The sequence below is a fragment of the Tetrao urogallus genome (genome assembly GCF_951394365.1).
Source record: "Tetrao urogallus genome assembly, chromosome: 1".
Taxonomy (NCBI): domain Eukaryota; kingdom Metazoa; phylum Chordata; class Aves; order Galliformes; family Phasianidae; genus Tetrao; species Tetrao urogallus.
Window position 1 is genome coordinate 10,784,325 of NC_136813.1, and position 14,016 is coordinate 10,798,340.

Genomic DNA, 14,016 nt, shown 5'->3' on the forward strand with positions numbered 1-14,016 from the left:
GCTTTATAGGTCAATCAGAAAAGCGACAGTGGTTTGTGATCCGTGTGGGTGTCAGCTGAAGTATAATGAAGGCTGTGAAGTGAATGGGGTCTTAACTTACCCCTCCTTCCACTACTTTTTTATGTCGTATCAAGATATCGTGTATCTTGGCAGGAATGCAATGTCTTTGCTCATCTTGTGCTTTTGGAGGACTGGGGGCAAGCTGTGGGTGCGTAAAACAAGCTTCCCTGCTCTAAATGGAGTCTGAGCACAGGATCTGTGTAAAAGCACTCTGGAAGTACAGCATTTGTTTTTTTATCTTCTTAAAAGATGGAGGCAATAGGTGCTGGCTATTGACTGAAACAAGCTTGAGCTCTTTGAGGAGCCAGAGCATCATTCACAGCCCTGCCAGGCACTGGGCTGAGTGGTGATGCCTCTTTCTTACCTTTACTTCTCTGAGAGAGTGGTGAGGCACTGGCACAGGCTGCTCAGGGAGGTGATGGAGTCACCATCCCTGGAGGTGTTCAAGAAACATTTAGACGTACTGAGGGGCATTGTTTAGTGGGAAATATTGGTGGTATGTGGATGGCTGGACTGAATGATCTTAGAAGTCTTTTCCAACCTTGGTGATTCTGTGATTCTATGATTCTACGGTCCATGCCTCCTCCCTCCCATGCCAAAGTGTTTTTCTTTCTCCTGTACAGAATGGACTTTCTGAATCAGTTAAGTTAGAAATTGTACATTTGCAAATAATTTTCTGTTTGATGGGAGGTCAGGGCTCGTGCCTACATGGCTTCATGTCTATATGACTGAGCAGAGATGGACAGCAGGCAAAAGGCTGAGGCTGTAAGGTGGCTTCTATCTTCTGTTAGAGCAATGAGTGAATATGGAAAAGCCATTTAATCTCCTCCACTGTTTGGTAACTTTCCCTTCTGCTCTTTCCCTCTCATACTTTTATTGAACTTGCAGACCAACCTCTCCCTTGGCAGGTGGAAGGAATACATTGCCAACAGTACGCCTTTATGGGATGCCTTCCAGTAATGGAGCTGTGCAAATAATAGGTTTTCCATTTCAGTGGCTGAACTGAAAAACAGAAAATATTTTTTGTTTTGGGTCACCCCCTAAAGGAGAACGTTTCCTTTCTTCTCCTGGATTTTCTTATTTCTTTTCATAGGCATTGCATAAGGCATTCTGGTTGGGATTATTTAGCGTTTTTCCTATCTTAAAAAAAAAAAAAAAGAAAGAAAGAAAGGAAAAAGAAAAGACAAAGCAAACTGGGTCACTCTCAGATGGAAAACATCATTTGAAAGAACAACAAAATATGTTTCATTTTTAAAACATCAAAATGGAGCCTTGCTGATTCTCTCAGAATGCTTTCTCTTCTCTTTCAGCTAAAACTAATTGTGTATTCAACCCAAACTCGCTGAGTGTTTCTGCACCTTGTAATTGTGCTTCAGGTGAAATTGCAACATCAAAAAACCCAATCACACCGCATGCAGCAGAGACCTGTTCTAGGTGCTGTTCAGCAAACGCATACGCACAAGGATTTAATTCTGCTTAATGAAGGTGCTGGTTAAGCAAGAGGCCTGCAAAAGTGACCTCTCACAAGTCTGTCCAGCCAGGGCAGCACCAGCACAGCCATGATTCACCGCAATGGGACCCACCTGCCTCATTGGGGCATCAAGTCTACCTGGGGCTACAGCCTTAACCAAAAGCGTAGCTCTGTGATGTGGCTGGGAGTTACCCATGAACAGGAGATATGGGGGGAGAGATCTTGGCCATGGGGAGAGAGCCCATCTGACTCTTTCTTTATCAGCTGTATAAAACCATGTCCTGGGCTGTATCAATGGGTGACCAGCAGGGCGAGGGAGGTGGTTGTCCTCCCTCTGCTCTGCCCTCATCTGAGGCCCCATCTGTGTCCAAGTCTGGGGCTGTCACTACAGGAAGGACGTGGAGCTGCAAGAGTGAGTCCAAAAGAGGGTCACGAAGGTGATTAGAAGGTGAAAGCATCTCTTTTATGAAGAATGGCTGAGGGAGCTGGGCTTGTTTAGCCTGAAGAGGTCTCACTCTGAGGGTGATGAGGCACTGGAACAGGATGTCCAAAGAAGCTGCTGATGCCCCATCAACCCCAATTTGGGGTCTGGGTTTACCTTGGACAACCTTAAGGAGAGTCTCTGTGGTCATCTCTTCTTCGCCTTCCCGAAGATGGAAAAAAAACTCAGTAGTGACTTTTTGTTGCATCCCAACACAATTCACGGAATCACAGAATCTTTGGGTTTGGAAGGGACCTCTGGAGTTCACTGAGTCCAACTCCCTGCTAAAAAAGGTTCCCTATAGCAGTTTGCACAGGTAGGCATTCAGACAGGTCTTGGATATGTCCAGAGAAGGACATTCCACAGCCTCTCTGGGCAGCCTGTTCCAGTGCTCTGTCACTCTCACAGTAAAGAAGCTTTTCCCCATGTTTGTATGGAACTTCCTGTGTTCCAGTTTCTGCCCATTTATGTTTTGTTTTATTGTTGCTCACCATCCGAAAGAGTCTGCCCTCATCAACTTGATTCTTGCACTTCAGATCTTTGTGAACAGTAATGAGATCCCTTCTGTTGTGTGATTCCTCAATAAATTAGTGATTGTTGCTTCTGCAAGGGCTCCATTGGGTTACCAGGTTGGGTTCCTGCTTTAGCAAGGAGATAGGAGTTGATGATTCCCTACGGTCTCTTTCAACCCCTGCAATTCTGTGTGGTTCTGTATGATTCCCTCCCAGATCTGTATAACCTCGCTTTAAGAAAAGGTGGATAAATGAAATGCCCCCCATGTACTTTCCCCATCAGGGGTGCACAGGTTCAAGAGGCCAGGGAGGAAAAATATGAGCCACCATAGCCCTGTGCTATGACTCCCAGCCATGACTGATGCCCTCACAGTGCACCATCCTCCTCAAAAATAAATCTCTATTCCTACAAATGTTGCAAGGGATTAGGAATTTCTCAGTGTTAGAAGGAATTGGAGAAGGTCAAGGGATCAGCAGCCTTTTGACCCAGTCAACAGACTTGTCAGTGTGGTGGGTTATGGCTTGGCAGAAGCAGATACTCCTTGCTCCAATACTCCCTCTTGAGTCGTGACATTTTTTTCTTTTCCTTTCCTCCTGAAATATTGACAAGACATTTTCCTCTGCTGAGAAAAGCAGGAAGTGGTATGAAATAGGACAGACATTTAGTGCATTTTTTTTTGTTATTCCCCAGAGAGAGTTGCAGGAGGCATCGCAAGCAGAGCTTTGATGCTGCTGATCAGAGATGGACCTTGGTGAAAACTGGGAGCTGGATGAAGCCAACTGGTTGTCTCATGGTGGGATCCATCCCTTTGTTGGTGTGAAAGGAGGTAGGACATCACTGTGGATCTTAATCTGTTCAGTGATGATGCTGGGAGCCTTCACATGTCCTGCTGCCCTTCCCTGTGCTTGCGGTAGTCCTAGGGACTACATGAGGCTACTACCAACTTGAGAATGCTTAGTGTAAAGGTGGGAAAGGTCTGATCCAAACTGCAGGGGCTGGCAGATTGATCCAGGGGCTCAATTTGCTGCTTGTCTTTATTCTTTGAAACGATCTGCTAAAAATTAAAAATAAAATAAAATAAAATAAAACAAAATAAAACAAAACAAAATAAAATAAAATAAAATAAAAAATTAGAATTTACCCTCTGGGGAGCTGATACACCACTTGTGCTAGGTGTCACCACCCTAACTTTGCATGACTGTGGGCAGGGAGGAGCCAGGAGGAGAGCTGGTAAAATATCCCCTCCTCTCTTCAATCACATTTGTGTGGGACAGCTCGGGACAGACCCTCAGGGACACACCTAGTAGTGATTGCAGGAACAAGGGCCGCCGGCCAACCTCACACCACAACACCAGAGGCTATCTAAAAATTTCCACAAGTGTTCTTGGGGCAATGGGAAATAGCTAACAAACTGACCTCCTGCATCAGTTCTTCTCTGCCTTATTTCCTGACAGCAGCTGGGATTTGCTTTCCAATCCTCATTGAAACGTTAAGCAGAAGAAGCCACGTGTGTTTCTCCATGCCCCATTGCCAGAGGCTTGGGGTCCCCTGGGCCAGCCCCAGCATCACCTCCTTTTGCATCACAGCTGAATTAGACAAAGAAACGCATGTATTATGAGCGCAGCAGCCCTGGGTGCAATCTCCCAGCTAAGCACTCTTCTGTAAATGTTATTATTTTGGAAAATTGCACTGAGTTTCTGGAATTCAGCAGCATTTGGGTATTGAATGCAGTTCTGGAAAATAAAGAAATCCCCACCATCTCCAGAAGAGCCATCTCCAAACCCTGCCTGTATTGAGGTCTGCTACCCAAGCAGCTCACAGCCCCTGCCTGCAGTGCCACAGGGCTGTGGGGTGATGGAAGGGATACTGGGGGTCTGAGCCAGCTGCTTAGGGCTGGATCCTGTTGGATCTCAGCAACCTGCAATGACAGGGGAAAGGCACTTACAGGGTGAGCCTAAAGAAAGTTTCTTCACCTGGCACCTGCACTACATCCTGAGCTGACTTTTCCAAGCATTTCTTCTTCTCCCCTCAGACAATGAGCTTTCCGAAGGTGCACCAGCCCTGTTTGCTCAGGATCAGCTGGGTAAGTCCACATGCAATACTTTTTTTTACAATTCTTTTTTCTTCTGTGCTCAGTAGAGCAATTAGGAGATGACTCAGTTGAAACTCGGGGCAGAAGCCAAATGCTTTCCACTGCTGAAATGCATCATTACCAAGCTCTTTTTTCCATGTTGCTTTTGAACGCCATCCATCAGAGGGAAGGACTGCTCAATGTTAGAGGTGCTCAGCATCCTTCTGTGTGAAATGTGTGCAGAATTTCTTCCTGGTAGAGGAGTTGCCATTTGCCCAGTGCAGTGCTTGCGGGCACTTCTGAGATCTGGCTGGCAATTTGTGACTCTCTGACACCTTGCAACAGAGTGAGGGTTTTTTTTAAACCCTGGGAGACAGAAGTAGAGGTGTGGAAAGAAAGCCTAACATCAGTAGGTATCTCTGAATGAATTATAGGTGGGGCAAGGAAATGAGCTGTGAGGTGGACAGGGGAACATCAAGGCATCAGTCCCTCCTGAGACCATGCAGGAAGGTTATGGATGTAACACATGGAAATTCTCAGGTTAGGGCAGCTGGGGAGGTGCAGGGCTCAGATCTGTGACAGCCGTGGGACTGCCCAGCATGGTGCCCATCACTACTGGCAGAGCATCAGCACTCCTCCCCAGGGAAGGATTCCCTTCTCTTCAGTTCACAGGTGATGCTTTCCCCACTGTTCTTGAAATCCATCTTGGCTCCAATAAGGAAGCTCAGTGTGCATGTGCTGGGCTGCTCACTGCATGAGGCACATGAGATAGGAAGGTAAAAGTCCAGGAGTCCAGAATGGTGATTGTTGTCTTGTGCATTGACGGAAATCACTGCTGCTAAGAGCCAGAATCTTGAAAATGTCCTACAAATACCAGAATGCCCATGAACTGGCTCCAGAAGGGGTGACTGGGTCAGCAGCAGCCCTCACTGGCAGCTTCATACATACAATTGCATTTTAAAGAAGTTCTTGTGAGCCTTCTCCACTTGGTGTCAGGATAGAGACTACTTTAACGCATTTGGCCACGAGTGTCTAACAGGGAATGGGAATAAAGCCAGCAGTTTCCCCTTGGCTGCCTCATTCACTGCCCAGGTGATTTAAAACAAATGAAGTTACTTTAAAACACATTTTCTGTGACACAGCTTCCACCAGCTCTTTTTCTTCTTGGTCTTCTGCAGCTCATCATCTCCCCTTGGCTAGAGCCTTCCTGCAGGGACATGTGCCCATTTCTTCCAGGTTTTGGCAAACGCAGTGACAAAGACAACAACATTTGGTTGGTTTTAGTGGAGTAGCACATGTTCTAGATGTGAAGAACAAGGTTTATTGCTGGCTTCTTGGTGACACCTAGGCAAGGAGCAGGACACTGGATGAGGTAGGAATGAGGGATGGAACATGGGACAACCTGGGTCCTGGCATCTTCCTTGTGCTAATGGGGGAACAGTCTGAGCCAGCCAGTGTGGGTAGTTGGCTGTGCTGGTGACATCTCCCACGGCCTCTGCACAGCCCCACCCCCAAAAACTCCTTGGACACTACTTCTCTCTACACAGACATCCCTCAGGCTGGAAAAGATTAGTGAAACCAGTGCTCGCATCACCTTACGTTTCCACTCTGCCTTCCAAATGCAGCACAAGACTCCATCTGAGGTAGACAAAGCATGTGAGATAGCAAAATGAGTAATGGAAAACTGAACTCTCTCCTTGTCTTCTTCCCAGTGGGTGGACTTGCAGCTGGCTCTGCTCCTGACCTTAGTCATACACAGCTGCATGGTGCCAGTGCCAGGCGAGAGGTGGTGAGAACCAACACGTCAGAGGGGTGAAGACCATCTTGGCTGCAGCTCAGATGTACCCTGTGCTGAAGGGATTCTGTAAGCCTGAGAACACCAACTTGGTGCTCTTCTCTGGTCAAACAGGCCATCTAGGCTATTGGAATCATAGAAATGTTTGAGTTGGGTGGGACTTTTAAAGATCATTTAGTCCAACCCCGTGCAGTGAACAGGGACTCCCACAGCTAGATCAGGTGCTCAGAGCCCCATCCAGCCTGACCTTGGGTGTCTCAGGGATGGGGCATCCACCTCCTTTCTCGGCAACCTGTTCTGGTGCTTTACTAACAGTAACACCCTAAGACAAAACTGTAGTATTGTAACACAGCTTCATTACTCTAAAAACCGCTGAGGATCCTTGCTGCCTGAAGGCAAGTCTCACTGACAAATCCACCACCTTGCTTGGTGAACCAGCCCGTGTTCAGGAGTCCCAGCGGCTTTCCCACAGAATCAGCTCCAGAGTCGCACTGCTCCAAGGGCTGGAAAGGTTTTCTTGGTATCTAATTAAATCTGTAATTTCAGCCAGTTACTCACTGTGCTGCCAAAAGCAGGCGTAAAAGGTTTGTTCACTTTCTCTTCATGTTCCACTGCGTATTTTGTACTTGAAGGTTCTGACTTTAACACAGCTGTCTGTTTGCTGGATTAAATAACCCCAATCCCTTGTCTCACAGGATGTCTTTTCCAGCCTTGCAGTGCTTTTCCCTCCTCTTTCATGTTTCTCCATGTTCTGCATCTATCCCAAATTAGACGAGCCCTCCAGCTGCCATCAGAGGGCAGAGAGCTGCAGTGCCATCCCCTCTCTGCAAGGTCTGCTCTTTTCTCAAGAGCACAATCCTGGCTCGTGCATAGGATCTGCAGGTGACACAGAGCTGCTGCTTCAGTTGGCACTTCTGTATCACCAACTCCCATTCTTTTTTCCTCCTTGGCAAGCCTGCCTCAAGCTCCAGCACTGTGTCCAGCATGCTGGCAGTTCATCCCAGCCTGGTGTCCATTGCAAACATAAAAAGCTCTGCTTGGGTTCTGAGTCATTCCTGGAAATGCTGAGCAGCACCAGATTTAGGAGAGGTTTTTGTGCAACCTTGTGGCATTAGTAACTCAGTTCTGAGAAGGGTTTTGAGCAGCCATGTGTTTACATACTCACTTTCTTCTCCCTCTCTCTTCCTCTTACTTGTAATACCACATGACACAATATAAAAAGCCTTACATGTATGCTAACATATAGGACATCTGCAGTTCACCCTTCATCTACAAGATTTATCACCTCATCACGGGAGATTGATTTAGTCTGACCAGCTCTGTTCTTGCTGAATCTGCGCTGGCTGTTACCCATATCCTCCTTTTCTGCACATTTGCAAAGGCTTTGATTGTTTCAGTGTTTCCAAGAATGGAATTAACAATGGCTGGAAAATCCCTTCCTAATGTTTTTTTCTTCTTGCCTCTTAAAGGCTGGAGCTCTGCTTACTGTGCCCAACTTTTGGAAACCCCTCCAAGGGTTGCTGCTGTGTGACCAGGGCATGGCTCACCCATACCTCGAGCAATGAGTGCATTTCTGGGCTTCCTGGAGAAAACTCACGGAGGGCATGTAGTGATCAGACAAGAGGTAACAGCTTTATACTGATTGAGTGGAGATTTAGACAAGGTATAAGGAAGAAATTATTCCCCATGAGGGCAGTGTGGCCCTGGCACAGCTGCCCACAGAGCTGTTCTGCCCCATCCCTGGAGGTGCCCAAGGGCAGGTTGAATGGGCCCTGGGCAGCCTGAGCTGGTAGGTGGTGTAGAGAGACTTGGAACATGATGGCCTTTGAAGGTCCCTTCCAACTCAACCCATTCTATGATTCTTCAGTCCTAAGCAGACAAGGGAGCCAGTGGTGACCAAGGGAGAGTGCAGCTTCCATGAAAGCAGACACTGAGTAAACTACAACTTAGAATCACTGAGTCATTATGGTTGGAAAAGACCACTAAGTTCACTTAGTCCAACCTCAGCCCATCCCCACCATGCCCACTAACCACAACTCTCAGGGCCACATCTCCACAAGTCTTGAATGCCTCCAGGGATGGGGACTCCTCCACCTCCCTGGGCAGCCTGTGCCTTCATGGAGTGGAGAAGAAACAAGTGAAGGAGGATATGGTAGAAGTACTGGAGTTACGAATGACATGGAAATAAATAAGGAAAGGCTTGAAACAACCCAAAGGAAGTATGCCTTCAAACATCATACAATTACATTGTGCAACCCATTGCCACAGGATGTCCAGGGTGCCAAAAGTATGAATGGGCTCAAACAGTGATTAGAAAATAACATGGAAAAAAATTGTCTATGTAGGGCCCTCAGAACCAATGATGCAGCTCAGGAAGTTCCTGCAGTGCAGGAACTGCTGGAAAATGGGCTCATGTACTAGAGAAAACATCATCTGTGTTTGTACTTTTCCTTATATGTCCTCTGCAGTTGTCTGCTTAGTGGCCATGTCAGAGAGAGGACACTGGGGGCTCTTAAATTTTGGGATGATGCAAAGTGGTATTTGTGTCTACAGCAATTAACCGGGAAAAAGTCACAAGCAGCCCTCGCATCCTCTTCTTTCCATCCCTCTTCTCTCTGCTCTCCCACTGCTTGGCTGCTGGATTTCAGCAGATATGAGTCAGCCTGGGACTGCTGTGTTCCTTTTGTTCTTCAAATGATGAAACCAGAACGTTTCACACTCTGCGTGGTCCAACAGAGGAGCACTTCATTGTCTCCTTGGCAAACCCTGAGGAGGAACTTCTGGCTTTGGAGAAAGTGAGGTCAGGGAGGGAGAAACTCTCCCCATAGAGGAACATGTGCAGAGGCTCCTCTGCCTCTCCCCCTTGCTTTCTTCCTTCCCTCCTCCCTTCCCTTCTTCCATTCCCTCATCCCCTACCACTTTTCCACCTCCTTCCTTCCCCATCAGAGATGGTTCTGCAGCCGTTCTGGATGAGCTTGTTGAACGGCAGAAAAAAAAGTCGGATTGAAAAGGCAGGGCAACCCCAGGCTGCAGGAAATGCTGCGTTGGTGATACGGTGATACAGTGTGCTGGGGGAATGAACACACAGGGAATGAATCCCATTGGACAAGTAGAAAAGGAAGGGAAAAAAAAGCCCCGGTCCCCGCGCTGTTTGTTCCCACTGCTCAGTGGACATCCAGCTGTTTCTTTTTCTTTGTTGCACTGACCTTATCTTGCACTGGAGTGAATCCAGGAACCAGTGCTCTGCTGAGCAGCCAGTGACCGAGCAGGTCAGGTTTAGGGGGAAATGAAAGCTCTTTGGCAGAGCTGGAAAAACAGATGTGCAGAGAGATTCCTTCAAACACAGCACTGCCTATGAAGCTCCTATCGTAGGGGACAGCAGCTTGAAGGGAAGCTGCTTGCAGGCGTTTGGGGTTGCTGCAGGGCCAGGCGCCCTGGGACAATTATTTGCTGGCTTGTTGCATTAGGAATCTGAGTGATTACACGCATGGGTGGGTGCAAATGTAATGAGCATCCATACCCGGGTGTGCCTGCAGTTCAGGACAGCCGGTCCCAGATCTGGTGGCAGCAGCAGTGCCCAGGTGCTGGAGGATCCTTACTTCCCCATGCTGGGGAAGTTCTGTACCAAGAGTGGAGCTGCAGCATGGGGAAGGCAGAGCGGTGCTGGCCTGGTGCTGCTGGGTGGGCACGATGCAGGTGGCCGAAACCTTCCTGGTAGCATTCAGATGTACTCAACTACAGAGGGATTACAAAACTCTCTTTCCAGCCTGCTGCCCTCCATGGCTGTGTGGTTTATAGATCAAAGTGGAATCAAACAGGAAAAAAAGGCTGTGAAAACCACTTGGAAAGCTGTTCCAGAAAATGAGGAATTTTGCAGAGAATTAAAGCATTTAAAAGCTTTAATTTGGGACTAGCTGTAGGTGTCCTCATTCGCTGGAGAGGAGTTTCACTAGATGGCCTTTTAGGGTCCCTTACAGCCAAAACGATTCCACGAATTTAGAAGTGCAAGGGGGAGGCCACGCTTCCATCCCCTGCGCGCTTCCTAGGATGGAATTCAGGTCCCGCGAGCACCAGGCCCCGCCCCCATGTATAAACTCCGCCCTCATGCCCAGACCGCGCCCACAACCTCTAGGCCACGCCCACTACGACCCGTTAGCCCCGCCCCTTCTCTTGGCCCTGCCCCTTCGCTGGTGCCGCCCCCGCCCCGCCCCAGCGGAGCGCGCCCGGGGGCGGCGGGAGCGGCGCGGATGGCCGCGGTGCTGCCGGGGGCGGCGGGGCGCGGAGCCGGAGGTGAGCGCCGGGTGGTCTCGGGATCCGCGTGTGTGCGCGCGGTCGTACTGAGCGGTGGCGGGATGTCGGTGGGGCGGCCGGCGCCGTGCCGGGGGATCCGGGGTGAAAGTGGGCTGCTCGGTAGACCCTTCGGAGCCCCGTCTCCGTGCTTCTCCCCGGGGCGCTTGGGCGACTTTCTCTCCGCTTCGCCAGCAGAGGTGCGAGACGGCGGCACCCCGAGCGATGGTGCGGTGCCGTCCCGCACGAACGCAGCGGTAGGAGGAGGGCTTCCAACGGGGCTGTCCGCGGGCGGTGCTGCGCGGAGCCCCGCGGGGACCGGGAGCGGCTCTGCGCCGTCCCCAGGGGTCCGGCTCGGGGCTGGGGCCGCCGGAGAGCCGGTATTTCTCCTGCGCGGAGAGAGGAGGTCGAGTTCTATGTAAAAGCAAAACGCCTTGAGACAGGAGGAATAAATAAATGGTACGCGAAGTGAACTTCTCCCCCTTCCTAGCCCTGCTGCCGTGGTTTGCGATTCGTGTTGAACTACAGGAAGGTCGCTGCTCGCCTGTTTTCCTTTTGCGATGGAAAGAAGTGCACTTTTTTTTCCTTTTTCCTGGACCGGGAGCAGCTGCGGGGCCGGGGGCAGCGCGGGGCTGTGCTGCTGTTGCCTTGCGAGTAATACGGCGGGGGAGATTGGCGGGACTGGGGAGGCTTTGGAGCTGGGCAGTGGGCTCGTTTTCCCGCGGGCAGTGCCTGGCTGTGCCCTGCCCACGTAGAGGTTTTCACGGACACCTGAGTGTGTGAATGAATATGTGGTCGTTGGTAGTGAGCAGAACAGTGGGGTTCAGTCCTCAGGGACAGCACTCTCCCAAGTGAATCTTTCAGATAAAAATGATTTTATGATAACAAAATGTCATATAGAATCATAGGACGGCTTCAGTTAGAAGGGACCTCAAAGCCCTCCCAGCTCCAACCCCCTTCCATGGGCTGGTTGCCCCCCACCAGTTCAGCTGCCTGAGGCCCATCCAGCCTGGCCTTGAGCACCTCCAGGGATGGAGCACCACAGCTCTCTTCCAGTGGAGGAAGGACATTAACCAGCGTGGCTTTGGCGAGGAGGCAAAGTCACTGTGTGCTGGGATGGTGCGTGGAGGCAAGATGTGCCCCCCAGCCTTGCCTTCCCATGGGATGCACTGCAGGAGACCAAGCGTGCCCCAAGGACCCTGGGGATGGCAGCATTTGGGGTCACCCCCTTGATTCTCATTTATATCCCTGCATAATGGCAGTGCTTGGGGGTCCCAGCGACAGTCCCTGCGCTGCTTGTCATGGCTCAGTGCTGAGCCCTCCCTCGGCAACAGGTCTGTCACAACTGGAGCAAAGCACGTGGTGCTGTGCCCAACACTGTGGACTGGCTATGGTGTGATGCTGCTCAGGGCGGAGGCAGGAGAATGGGAGGATGTGCCTGCTGCACCTCCCTCTACTGGAAGCCATCAGGGGGCTGCGAGCTCATGTTCTCACTCAACTTTTTGTTGAAACTTCATGCTCGTAGGAAGAGGTTTTGTTTGTTTGTTTCTTTTTTTTTTCTGGTGTTGAAGTGACTTTCTCAGCAGGTCGGGTTTAGTTGTGTTTTATGGGCACAGAGGAGGGAGAAGATCTTAGCGCTGTCGTCCTGCTGCGGGTGAGGGCGGGAGCAGCGGGATGTGCAGGGGATGGATGCTGCTCAGTCACTTGGGAGCAGGAGCTGAAGGCAGTTACCTCATTAGCACCTTTGTGTGTAGCACCTTTATTGCGTTCCCGCACTTTGAAAGCGGCTGACTCTAAATTGCGAGTAATGATTTAATAACAGAAGGCGCATAATTTTAATATATATTCTGGTGGGAAGAAGGCTTAATGTCTTTTCCCCTTAGATGGGGCGGTTAAGATAAGAATAAGGCAGCGGCTGTGCATAGGGTTGGGTTATCGCTCAGTTCTGTATGTGGATGGAGCAAAGTGCTGGCTGTGTGGCTCGCTGTGTAAAAAAGGAAAAGCTTGAGAAATATGAAGATGCATAAGATAGAGTTCAGTGCCTGCATTTTCAGTTAAAGAGTACTGTACGGTCTTTGTACTATTTTTGTTCTGTCCGTATCCCAGGCTCCTTTGTACGCTTGCAAGTTTGTGGGAATGACTCAGGGAGAAAGCTATTTAACCTAAAGGACACCACTGGCAGGAAACTGCCTGGAGAAAGAGCAGCACTGGGGACTGAGTGGGAACCGGGGGGACGTCTGTGTGCTGGAGGAACAGGAGCCCAAAGCTGCTCTCAAATGGGAGGAACTGGGGCACAAAATGCCCACATCAAGGCACAGCCCATGCACTGCAAGAAGGGAGTTTTATGACGTGGTTGCTGGAAGTGCCCGGGAACCAGCCTTAATGATCCCAGTGTCTTTGCAGTCCTGGGTCCTGTTTCACTTCTGTTTAATTAATGGAAAGGCTTAAATATCCGATGAAAGTGATCGTGCCAGGGCATTTCTGTAACGAGATCGCTTTTAAAGGCAGTAAGTACAGCACAGTTAGTTGTAGCTTCAGCTCCTGCTTGGTTGATGCTTTGTCCATGTTGTGGCTGGTTGATGCTGATTCCCAAGCTCCGTGCCAGCCTTTGTGCTTCACTCCTTGTCAGAGAGTTCCTTCCTGTGCTGCTTTGGCTCTGAGCAGCACCTCACCTTTTATCTCAGAGCAGCAACGCCAACACAAGTTGTAATCATAGCGCTTTGATCAAAGCAGAAATTTCAATTATTGATTCAGTTACTTGAATCCTTATTATAAATCCAGGCTGGCTCTGCATTGTAGACTCAGTGCTGTAGCCTCAGAGGTAAATTTGTACCTTATAATAAGTGGAGACACGTATTTTTCTGTAAGCCGTAATGAAGCTTTGTAAAAAGCGTGTCTCCTTGCTCCTCCCAGTGCAGGTTACATGGCATCCCTCTGCAAGCCAGATACCCCATCTGCAGCCCACCTCTCCACAGCATGCCAACCTGGAAAGGTGGAAGGGAAAAAAAACCAACCCATGAATTATTAAAATTTCATAAAAATCATGTCCCAGCGAGATGAAAGCACTGCTGCCATCTGTGCCCCCCACACGCCCATGCACCTGATCTGCGGGCATCCGCTGGGCAGGCAGCCTGGGCCCTGCGCTCACAGCATCCATGTGATCTGCTGCCAGCTCTGTGAGCTGCCTTCCAAGGGTGGTTGCTTTGCTTTGTTCCTAACTCTGGGTTCGGCCGCTTTGTTTTTGCTGAGGGGAAATGTATATGAAAATCAGTGTGTTGGGCTGAAGTTAAATGGAAAGCGTTTGGTTATACATGCATTTAAATTTCGGGGTTTGCTGC

The 14,016-nt window shown here is 49.6% G+C and overlaps 1 protein-coding gene across 2 annotated transcripts in view; it reads left to right on the forward strand.

Annotated features, from left to right (window-relative positions):
* Positions 1-3,266: 3,266 nt before the first annotated feature.
* Positions 3,267-14,016, forward strand: part of AMOTL1 (angiomotin like 1) — a gene marked incomplete at both ends in the record, with an annotated part of 59,103 nt that continues 48,353 nt past the window's right edge. Inside the window, 2 exons of one of the 2 annotated variants that reach the window (XM_079541875.1) lie at positions 3,267-3,351; positions 4,558-4,608. In XM_079541875.1, coding sequence (XP_079398001.1) covers positions 3,267-3,351; positions 4,558-4,608 — 136 coding nt within the window. Of the gene's footprint in view, positions 3,352-4,557; positions 4,609-10,638; positions 10,682-14,016 lie in introns of those variants that run through there. The other variant, XM_079541876.1, reaches the window with a different exon arrangement.